This window comes from Limulus polyphemus, unplaced genomic scaffold (genome assembly GCF_000517525.1).
Source record: "Limulus polyphemus unplaced genomic scaffold, Limulus_polyphemus-2.1.2 Scaffold2788, whole genome shotgun sequence".
Lineage (NCBI taxonomy): Eukaryota > Metazoa > Arthropoda > Merostomata > Xiphosura > Limulidae > Limulus > Limulus polyphemus.
The window spans coordinates 40,618-53,054 of NW_013668398.1; the positions used below are offsets into that span (position 1 = coordinate 40,618).

Below are 12,437 nucleotides of genomic sequence, written 5' to 3' on the forward strand. Positions count from 1 at the left end.
GGTTTTTCTGATAACTTAGTACAGATTTGGTCCGTGTCTTCCCATGTATCCATTGATTCCTCCACTACTTCCACCTCTTGTGCCTGGGCTTGTGAAACCACTGTCCCTTTACTGGCAACTTATTGGAGAAGTTCTTTGTGCTTTTTTTTGGTTGGCAATGATTTCATCCAGCCTTATTAGGACTTGCCGCTGGTAATCTAAAGGAAGAATGTAGAACAAGGAACAGTAATTGCCCAACTAACATAATATTGTGTGCAGATAAAAGCAGTGCAGCCTTTAACTGGTGATCTGGTCACCCCAGGCCACCAACAATTGAGCTGGGCCAGTAAATCTGACAATTTGGTGCCACAACTTTTAATTGCATTATGTTAAAGCTTATTTTATTGAGCATATTTTTTATATATGTATTGAAACCTTAAAAATACCAGGGTAAAGCAATAACCATTTTATATTGATGTGTGCTGATTTATTTTTGAAAAACTTTGAGAATTTTTCTTTAATTGGTTTCATAAGGGTTTGTTTGGTTAAAAGGTCTATTTACGTTAACTTTAGTATTTTACCCACTGTAAGTGAGGCTGCTCTTTCTTCCTTCATTATCCCCCATTGGTGTGACTACAAGCTTTGTTACAGATTCTACCTGTGAAATATATTAAAAAACTATCACATGATAGATCAATACCATATCATTAGTATTGATAGAAATGTATATAAATGTTGTTTATTGTGGAAACACAATTATTCAAGTAATAGTAGGCCTATTTGTAGTCTAAGCATTAGGCCTAATACATAAATGTAATATAAGGCTTAGCTGAAACACTACTCGGTAAATTATATTTTGCTTTTAACTGCAACTCAGTGTCATAAAACTTCTGAATTAAAATATTTTGCTGTTATATCACCGAAGTTATCAAAAATGGAAAATAAAAAACAAACCTTTTTAATAAATCAACATAAATATTGAGCATTCAACATAAACATCACCAGCTTAGTAATTATAAAACTTAAAAGGCTTATTCCCTCTGACACTGTTGAGAATGCTTTCATGCTCTCCTTTTATTTAGTGATTTTAAACTTTCTACAAACTCTGTATGGATGTTAGGAAGCATATCTTGTCATTACATACCTTTGGATAATGAAGTATTTTGGAGATTTAAAGTTGCTGATACAAGAATACTAGACAGTTGAGATCTTCGTATTCAAACTTGGTATGAAGTGTAATTAAGCTATACGTGTCATTCCTGAAGTTTTGCACTTATCCAATTTACATCAAATATAGGCAAATAAATTGGAATTAATTTTTTTTTTTTAAATGGAAAATAATATTTTACATGATTTATAATATTTTATTTGAATGTGACATTAAATATATAAAACTAATATTTAAACACCAAAAAGAAACACTGCATATGGTATACATAATATTCTATATGTTACACTGCCAGGTAATATACTCTTTTGCTTTTCATATGTAATGTAATATTCTCATGTTATTGCTACTTAATAGCACTAGCTATATATGTTGTAAAGTTACATTTTGACTACGTATATAAAACATATTGCTACGTATTATTTGGGCATTACCAAACCATGACCATGTCACTATGTAGTACTAAGTAGTGTGTTTGCTGCAGCCCAATTTAAACAAACCTTAGCTTCATGGTGTCTGCTCACTAAGGAATCTGCAGTTTTTTTATGTACATCAATCAATCAGCAAAACAATTACCCTGACCATCAAGTATATGCTATTTGTATGGTAATGGAAAGGACAAGTATGTTTCAAATTCCAACCAGGGAATTAGCAGAAAAGAAGCTATATATCTTTCTCCAATCTGACAGTAGCCACGCCTACCTTTTTAAGCACACCTTTATATTTTGAAAAACATGTTTGTAACCAATAGAAAGAGCTAATTTTAAAGTACAATCTCACAATGGTTAGCTTAAAACTGGTGCCCATTATTCATTCTCAAGCTTATCAAACTGCTAAAGTATTGTTAGTGGTTCAAGAGAGCAAGCACTTAGTCTGTTTTTCTCACCTTATACATATTAGTTTCATAGACAGATAAATTGCATTTAGGTTTCACCTTTATATTTTAGTTAATTATGTATTATTTGTGTTTTAAAATTCATATTTGAAAGGTTTAATAATTTTTTAGTATAACCCAGTCTTCACCTCTCACTGTGAAGCTTACATAAGTAAGTCTCACAACAAACATTTTGCTTGAGGCTAAAGTATCTGTGCTTATGATACTGTTATATTGCCCACAGGCCCCCATTGATATGTGTTGGCATAAATAATTAACAGGAAAGAACATGAAAGTAAAATAAGATATTGAAAATAAACTATAAGTGAAAAGGTAAAGATGTGAAATTATGCATATGATCCAAAGAAGATATTTTAAGATTTTTCGATGAAGAGTTGAAAGATATGTACATATTTCCATTTCTTAATTTTATACATTTCATTGCACTATACATTGATAATAATAGTTACACTTCATGATATCATAGAGAAATTGAAAATAAATTATAATAATTCACCTTTAAAAACTTTTGATATTCATTTAGGAAGTTCTTGATGTTATGCAAATGAAATTTGAAAACTATAATTTAAAAATAGTATTTCTATACTTAACATTAAAATTACCTTGCATGTGAACTATTCAGAGTCTCAGTGCAAATAACTATAATAAATGATAGGTTTTTATTAGCATTCGTAGAAAAATTCAAAATTAAATATCTTATTTTCCTGAAACTACATACCTTTAGGAAAGTTTTTGTCAAATTTCAAACAATTTCATCCACTAGTTTTATTTTTGAAACAAAATATGATGAGAGTGATGTTATGTACTTACAGTAAGAACCTGGTAGTCAAAGGGTTAAACAGGTACAATATGAGTATAGCATCATTTTGCTCTACTAATACCGAGTGACACTGGCAATAGCAGCCACATATCTAGTAATCATCTGCTGCTGTGTCAAAGAAGATTCATAAAGACTAGACTTTTGATGCCATATGCCATGATTGTAGTTTTATCTGTAGCAGAATATTCTTGTGTATGTAATCAAATGAGAAATAATTACCAGTGGGGAAGAGGTATTCCTCAGTACATAACCTCATTTATCTTCAATCATGTCTCACCACATCTAAACATATGTTTCAAATAGTAAACTCCTTAGTGGAACAGAAATAACTAATGTTCATCATGCACAATATTCCCCACAACTATCAAATCTCTTCTTCATAGCGAACCATTTAAAATCAGGTTGTATTAGTTCTCTTATGCATGCTGTATTAAAGTACAACTTTGGAGCATATTACCATCAGTGTGGCATGTACAACATGATAAAGTTATTATTTTCTCTTTTCAGAATTTCAGAGTATGTAATGCAGTCTGGAGTATCTTAGACCTTTGTGAATAAAACAACCCTTATCTCCAAGTAAGTAGAATTAATAATTTATTTACCTAGAGATAGGGTCATTTTATTCACAAAGCATATTGTTTACCTACAACCATTGAAACTACAGTTCCAACCTTTTTTGTGTGAGGTTGTGGACAATTTTAGGCTCTTAATGACACCCCCTTTTTTAAGTAAACATAATATCTAGCAGTATAAAACATAAAAGGCTATAAGTTAAAGTTTATTTCTTTAGTGACATTAATTTTTGAAGAAGAAAAAAAGTTTTACTTTGAGAGTTTATATATCCATTTTATTTGACCAGTGCTTTCCTTTCAAGAAAGAAGAAATTTTGGTGCTTTGATCATGAATACTGTTAATGTGGAGGGCTATTTTTCTGGACAAGTATTTTGTTTTAAATACTCTTCAGGCTCTTGTACCATTGAATGAAATTTTGCCAGGAAGTGGCATTGTCCACAGGATGTCTTAGTCGAGAGAGCTGCTGGATGTGGGTGGTTGTCAGTTAGACCAATTGGGTGAAGTCGTCTCCTGGACATCTGACTTTTGCTGATGCAGCAAAAGTCTCTGATGAACATATCCTTGCAGCCCAGGGAAAGAGGACTGTCACTGTCTGGAGAGTTTGTAAAGTTGTTTTTCTCTGATGTTTAACTTCAGTATTCAGGAGACTCAGTAAAATAAGGATCATCATGATGGATCACAGTTTAGTGTTTCTGAGACTGATTGGGGATTTAAAGCCATCCTGGATCTGGTCAGTCCAATCACTGATTGATTAGGAGAGACTAGGGAAGCCATTAGTCTAAGCTCAAAAACAGGAGCTGTTTTACTAGCAGGTCCAATGGCAAGTACAAAAAGGTGCAGTTTGTAATCTTTAGTGTCGTTTTGAATCTTTTCAAGCAGAGAGGTCTATTGTCAAAACAACCATTTGATGAGATCCTGTAGGTACCTCGCCATTCCACAGCCTAGAAACAGAAATCTAGTATTCATCCAAATGCATAAACTCCTTCACCAGCCTGCCATGCTGTACCACAGTAACCAAGGCAGTTCTTCCTAGCATAAGCTATGAGTTCGAAGTTGGGAAGCTGTAAGGACTGTGAAGCAGACACATCTTCAAGACTGAAACAAGGTCATGGCAGAGTTGCACCAATACTTTGATTCAGTGGAAGATCTAGCTGTTAATTAAGCTGAGTTCAAAGCTCAAAGGAGGTGTCCCTCTGAAAGGTTGAATAACAATGTGGACAAGCGTACTTCTCAATGACCTCCACAGATTGCATGAGAAGCCAAGTAAAACAGTGTGGCACCACTTGGGAAGGAGAGACATTCTCTCCCTTTCTAGAGCAGTATCCACCACAAGAAGTAAAAAAGCCCAAAGTAGCAGCTGCCACAGCTGTCCCTAAGCTTGGACAGCCTAATGTAAACAAACAATCTAGTTACAAATCACATTATGCTACGTGTGTGTGTGATTGTTTAAGCGTAGGATATCAAGTACCATAAGATTTTTTTTTGTTTTATATTTTATTATCTAACCTAATAAGTTTCTAATTTTGTCTTTTATTCTATTACAATGAATAAATATACATAAAAAAATAAGAAATATATTATGCCTGGACTCAGACTTTTTGTCATAGAGAATGAGGCACTCTAAATCTTTGTGATGATGCTTTTTTGTCCACAAAATAATTCATGTTTATTTCAAATATGCTTTATGGAACACAAAAATAGAATAAAATGTCTTACAACTACTATAGTTTAAGTGACTTTTTACATAAAAAATTTCTGTTATAAGCTTCAAAATGAACAACACTATTGTAATGAAATTGATGCCAAATGTCTACTTACAAGCAACACAACAACATAATCCTTATAAAAAGTCTTCTAAAAAAAGCTGCTTTTCTTTCATTGGTCTTAAATAATACAATAGAAATGTCATAAAGAATTTTTGATATTTTTTAAAAGACAGAATGAAATTGTGAAAGTATGTTATGTGTGTTAGACATTTTTTCATATATCAGTAAAGCAAGAAGATTAAGAATCTTAACTTTATGTTTTGCTTTATCAATATCTATCATATGATTTTGTAATTAGTTGGGATTGATACCCATTAAACAGTAAAAAGGAAATGTTAAATGGGAAATTCAGAGTGCAAGAGCATCATATGATACAGATAAGCAAAGATTGAGAATTTATTGAAACGTGGATAATATACAAAGTTGAATTATAAACTACATTTTGATGCCAGGCATATTAGCATACGTTAAAAATAAAATTAGATAATTTTTCAAATCCTCAGCGTGTTTCGACGTTTATTCTTAGTACAGAACATTGGTAAAAGACATTACTAAGTTTCTAACATCTTGGTTAATTCATTGGATTGCATGAGTCTCTAGGGTCATTGCTTGTTTCTTAAATTTGAGTAGATCACTGTAGCATGAATAATACTGTGAACAAAAATGGTGGTCTGTTCTTGTGGTGAATCATGTTTATTCTTAGTACAGAACATTGGTAAAAGGCATTACTAAGTTTCTAACATCTTGGTTAATTCATTGGATTGCATAAGTCTCTAGTGTCATTGCTTGTTTCTTAAATTTGAAGAGATCACTGTAGCATGAATAATACTATGAACAAAAATGGTGGTCTGTTCTTGTGGTGAATCATGTGATTGCCCTTGGGGTATAAAATCTCCTCTGTCACATGGATATTGTATGCACCTGGGTAGAGAACTTTATATATATTATAATGTTTTCTTTTATTTATAAATTAACTGTCTGACCTTTTTGTTTGACTTCCAGTAGATATTGCCTCTTAAGATAGATTGCATTATAATATCCTTGTTTAAGGCATACCTTTCTTTAGACTTATCATTTGAACTCTAGAGTAGCAGTTCCCACACTTTTTTGGTGCCAACCCAATTTGAGACATCTCACATCTGTGCAACCCCATCTATATGAATATTTATTTTAGCTAGTCCATTCAGGTTTTTTGCTACATATGATTGTTTTCCCACTAAACTTATTATCACTGATTTGGAAATGAATGCTCTAGCATAATAAAATTAGAGGCACTGATGAGGGAGAGTAAATAAATATCTCTCTCTCTCTCTCTCCAACCGATTGCAAGCACTTATTCAAGTATTTAACTTGGTCATTGATTGTGTGATTATTTCAATAAAGATTGTAATTGTTTACAACCCTCCTTCTTTTGTATAAAAACTCCCGGCATCGATGAGGGAGAGTAAATAAATATCTCTCTCTCTCCAGCCGATTGCAAGCACTTATTCAAGTATTTAACTTGGTTATTGATTGTGTGATTATTTCAATAAAGATTGTAATTGTTTACAACCCTCCTGTTTTTATGGTTCATGCAAGCTACTTTGAGGGAAGTCAGGGAAACTTGAGAATACCACACATTTAACTAACTATATAAGCCAAACTTAAAATCTTAGACAAGGGAAAGGGTGCTACTTCATTTCACACTCCAAAGTTACTTGTCCATAGGACAGTTGGTTTAATTATGGGAAGAAGACTTCTGGCCTCTGACTGACTTCAGCATAAACATTCCAATGGGTCAATATATATATTCATTCTGTGTTGGCTTTATTGCAGATGTATTTTTTCCATTTAGAATTATTATACAAGCACTTTTTGAAATGTTTTTTGTGAAGAATTTTAATCACACTGACAGATGAGTAACTCCATATAATTTATAATTGTTTACAATACTATTTTTCAATTTTTTTATTTCAATAACCCTTTGGGAAGCGAAACTTATTTACAGGGTTCTTAATCTTTTTTTTTTTGGTTTGTTTGTGTGCATGTTAACCCTTTTTGAGAACATAATGTTCAGACAAAATGCTTTCCATATGAACTTCTTTTGGCAATATTGTAGCCAAAATAAAAGAGAAAAGAAAAACAAAACTGCTGTAGTTTTTTTCTCTTTACAGAGTTTACTCATAATGCATGCTTATTAATTTTCTCCAGAATTACGAATGGTGAATGTTTTGTTTTATTCTGAACACTATACATCAATAGAACATGTCTGCAAAATTCACAAGCTTTGCCTATTTTTGAATTTAGATCCACGTAAATTTTTCCAGAAAATTTCAGTACCTATATCATTTTCCACCAATAAAAAACAAAATAGTGCAAGTATTCTCTTTTGTTGGTGGTATGAATCTGAAGAAGTTCAATGTGCACACTTTTGAAAAGACTGATTGTCAAAAATGTAAAACTTGTTTTAAAATGAATTGAATTTTGTCTTATTTGCAACTAAGAAAAAGGAACTCGAAAAAATGATGAATGCAAAGTGAATGTTGGACTGAGCACTTGCAATATAAGCACTTTGCGACCACTTTATCTCTTAGAAATTACAATAGTTACTAATCCTACCATCAGCAGCATGAAGCAATAAATTCAGTCTGCTTATACTTAGCCGAAACAGTTACCTACTTCTTTTTAGCTGTAAAGAAATATTTATTTTTGAAAGCATACCACATCAATGGGGAATAAGAAAGAACATTCATAAATAAAAAAAATACAAAATCCTCCTCTTCTTCATCTAGAGAATCTCATTCTTAGAATTCATCTTGCATAGCTCAGAATAAGTTTCATCTGGAGTCACTGCTGCTCTTTCTCACACATTGTCATTCTTTGCAATAAGAAACTTTCAAATCCCATGAAATATACTTGATAATGTGTGTAATATTAGCCATATCCTGATCTGCAAATTGCTTCCCTGTACGAGTTGCTTCCATTTAAAGGTATAAGTGACTTGGGTTGATGTGACACAAACAAACATGAAATCCATCTACAAATGCTTGAGTGAAAGAAAAAACCAAAATTGTGCTTCAACTGAATTTATTTTCAGATTTGCTCTTAATTAATTTAAGAATCATTACTAAGTTACACTGAACAAAATTTATGTAGTGAATCAGGAGCTAAGCTAAATACAACTTCAGTTTAACAGCACATGAATAAAATAATGTAATATGAATAATGTCAAATTGCTTTATTTTGCTGTGTGTGTGTATGAGGTATCACCTGTTTGAGCTACAGCAGAATTTTGACTTTTTTTTTTTATTTCAAGTGTTTTTGGATGGATTAAGATGTAGGTTTCCAAATTTTTTATGAATGATTAACTGAATGTATGCATTATTTTATTTGTACTTAGAATGTATTTATATATGTACATACTCATAGTAATAATTTTTTGTGCTTGTTTGTTGTAGGAAGAAGATACCAATGAGCTGTATTGTAAAGTATGTGATCAGTTTTTTGTGTCACTGCACAACAAAAAAGAACATCTTTATGGGAGACAACATCTCCAAGCTATTACAGGTAATCAAATCTATATCACATTACTTTGGAACCCTTTGTAATTAACCTAACTTATCTAGTTATATGAAAAAATATATTTTGTGCTAGGAAAGACTACAGAATGTATTGATATTTGCAATATTTCTAAAGTCTAAATTGAGGCTAAAAGAGAACCTTAAACTACATAAATACATAATTATTTTTCTTTTTTTATATTAAAAATACCATTATGATTGATATGAACAATGAACATATTCTTTTTATGGAACCCTTTATTAGAAAAATAATACTTTTTTTATTAATGTCTTATGGCTATTTATCCAGAATTTATCTGTGTAACAAACTAAAATATCTTATTATAATATTAAATACTTGGTGTTAGGAACTTTTAAATTGTCTTGTTTTTCAACTATTATTAAAGTTTTTTTATTTCTTTAGACTTTTGAAGGTATAATGTTTTTAGTATGAATTTATTGACTATACTGGGGTGAAAAATGTATATCTGCTTGTGTAAAATCTGTATGTATATGGTAACAGAGCTTTTAACTTTTGATGGGATTTATTTTGCTCTGATACTTGTACTCTTTCAATAATTTCTCAAAGCAGTAAATTTCCTTGTTTCAGTATTACCAACATTTTTTAAATGTAGATTTTGCATGATTAAACTGAGTATATATTTTTGGTTTAAATGTTGTCATTCTTCCTCATTCAGCTATATTCATATAATTGTATTCTTTATATGCATACTGTATTCAGAAGTTAAATGTTTTTTTTTAAAGTTTTATATTATTAAAGTGTGGTACATGTCTCTACTTACCAGTAATATACTTCTGGAGTTAAAATATATTTGTATAATTATCCATTAAGAAAATAATCATTAAAGTATAGAAGTTTCTAATACTGTAAGTAGATTAATTTTAATTTAATTAAAATATATAAAATCCATGTTTTAAATTATAGTTAAATACTCTAAACTTCTGTATACTTTTCTATGATAATTTTAACAACAACTAGGGATGTACTAACATTAGAATTATCTGATTATCAATCACTGATTCGAACATTAATCTTTTACTGTGCATGACACAAGGTTTTAACGTCTTACCTTCAAAATTTTATTAAACTACGTTTTGTTTATGTTATACCAATTAGAATAGTATAAATTCTTAGCTAATAATCCATATTTTAATAGTATATAAGTTTTAAGTTCTTAATTCTACAAGGCAATATTTTGAAAAATCCTGAATTCTCACTGGTGTGACTCATGTGACACATTTTCTTTTACCATATCATCATCCCTATTTTATCCACCACCCCTTTAAAAAGTATGAAATTGAATGTAGATTACTCTCTGTAAAATCATTATTGCTCAGACAAACCATAATTTTTATAGCCTTTAATTTTGTTTGGCTACAGCTATCGAATAGAAAATCAGACCACTCCTGCAATGCCTACTTGTCAAATCCTCTCTTTCAGAATTCGTTAATAGTTCACTCATATGTTTTATTATATATTACCTATAACCAATAGAAAGTCAAGGTTTTCATCTATGAAATGACGTATTGTATAACGTTATGAACAGTTAGATGTCAATTTCAGTCGAGTACCAACATCATTTTCATGGGAAAGTTAATGACTAGCTTTGATGAATTTATAATGGCTCTTGTCGTATAGCTAGAAAGCCAGGAAAATTTTGAGAAGTAAGTGAATTTGTCTACTTTTTTGCATGTTATTATTCTATTTTCTTTGGTGCATTATTTAATTAAATAAAAATTATTAAGTGCATTACTATCTATAGTAGAAAAAAGAAGATTGGTTAAGTATTTTATTTCTTGTTTTTTTCATGTTTATTCTTTATGTATAATTATAAAAGTAACTAAGATGTAAAAATAGGGATCCTTTTAGGTTAGTTAAGATTAGATTAGGTAAAATAAGTACTAATAATAATAATATTATAATAAAAATGTTTCACAAGTCACACATGTGAGCATCTCGTCAGTAATGTAATTCATTAGCATAATGTGAGCTACACATTCCCTGATTGATTTACAACTTATAATTACACAAATAGTAGTTAGACACTGTTCAAAGGACAATAAAACAATAAAATTGAACAATAACTAGATGTATACTGTTACGAACCTATAGCTACTTACAATAAATGATTGTAGTTTCCTGTTACAGTTTAAAGTCCTATTAGAAAGAAAAAAAAAAGTAATTTAGATTTATTTTGATTTTTTTTTTTCTTGTTGGTTATGAGGTCGGTCAAATTGACCAATCCCATTTTGAGATAGGGTAGAGAAAATAACAGATAAGGTTTTACTGAAAAAAAACGTTTGAAATGCATTTAGGAGGTTTTAAGGATCACACAAAGGAAATTTGAGATGAGGAAAAATATTATTAATTTTAACATGAAAATTACTTTGCACACGGACTATTTATTTATTTATTTTATTAAAAATACTTCACTAAAAAATATGATTTTTTGTATGTGACTTATAATATTAAGTGAAAGACTGCCAAATTTTGTGAAGATATACACACTGTGTTGAAAGTTAAGAAGTATTAAATCTATAAAGACTTTAAAGAGTACAAAGTGGTCATGTTGAGAGAGTTTTTTTTCTTTGTGCAGTAGAGGATTTTAATACAAGTATTATGTCAAGAGACGGTATGAAAAATTTTGTGGACTTTATTAATAAAATTAGATCCAATGGATAAATTAGTTTTTTAACATCATTTCTTTTTTAAAAAAGTTCCCATTGATGAGGTCATCAAATGTTTTTCATTAATGTCTTGTAATGAACATTTCACCCTGGTTGAAATTAAGGGTATCATTAACTTAAGTAGTGTTTGTATGCCACCTATTTTCTTTAAAGTTAACAGTAAATATTACAAACAAAAATCTGATATAGCCATGGGCTCAGCTTTGTCATCTCTTTTGTATAAAATATTGATAAGTAAACTATTCAGTAATGCTATTCTGAAATCAAATATATGGATTAGATATGTAGATGATACATTAATTGTGTGGGGCAGGGCAACAATGATATCATAATAAACTTTCTTCAATATGTATACTTTTGCTATACTGAAACTAGTCTCACTTTTGAATGTGAATTCTTCATGCAGTTACCTTTCTTCGATGCCCTCCTCATTAGAGAAGAAATTATAAATTTCTCAACTACTTTTACTGGAAACCATTCTGTGTCATAAACCCACCATGCAGTAAATTTTCTTATCTTTTTTTCATACAACATTTTGGCTTTCTATGCCTTTGTTTATATAACTCTTAAAATTCGTTCTTCTGATTGCACAGGCCTGTGATGGTGTTATTGTATTCTACAGTAATTCCTGTATGCTGAATCCGAAAATGATATCCATTTTTCTCCATCACATACAGGTTTGTTACGTATTGCGAATTTGAAATAGTCCGAAGCCAATAGTTTAGTTAATTTATGCTATTTGCCAACAAGATTGATACACACTGTTTTCGTTTTTCACATAAATACATTTTAATATATATATATATATACAACAGTACAATTTACAACAACAATTATTACGAATAGTCACCACAAACAAAGTTTTATAAACAAAAATTTCACTAACAACATAAAATCTTATTTCCAGTTCAGAGTCTTCTTAATATCCAGTGAGTTAACTTGAAGTCGATGTACGTACAATTGCCAAGAAGCTAGCTAGCTTTGTCAG

General features: G+C 30.5%; 1 protein-coding gene across 1 annotated transcript in view; it reads left to right on the forward strand.

Annotated features, from left to right (window-relative positions):
- LOC106467903 overlaps positions 1 to 12,437 on the forward strand; it is a gene marked incomplete at its 5' end in the record, with an annotated part of 75,410 nt that overhangs the window by 31,621 nt on the left and 31,352 nt on the right. Inside the window, one exon of the mRNA XM_022396122.1 lies at positions 8,639 to 8,747. Within this exon, the coding sequence (XP_022251830.1) occupies positions 8,639 to 8,747 (109 nt within the window). The remainder of the gene's footprint in view (positions 1 to 8,638; positions 8,748 to 12,437) is intronic.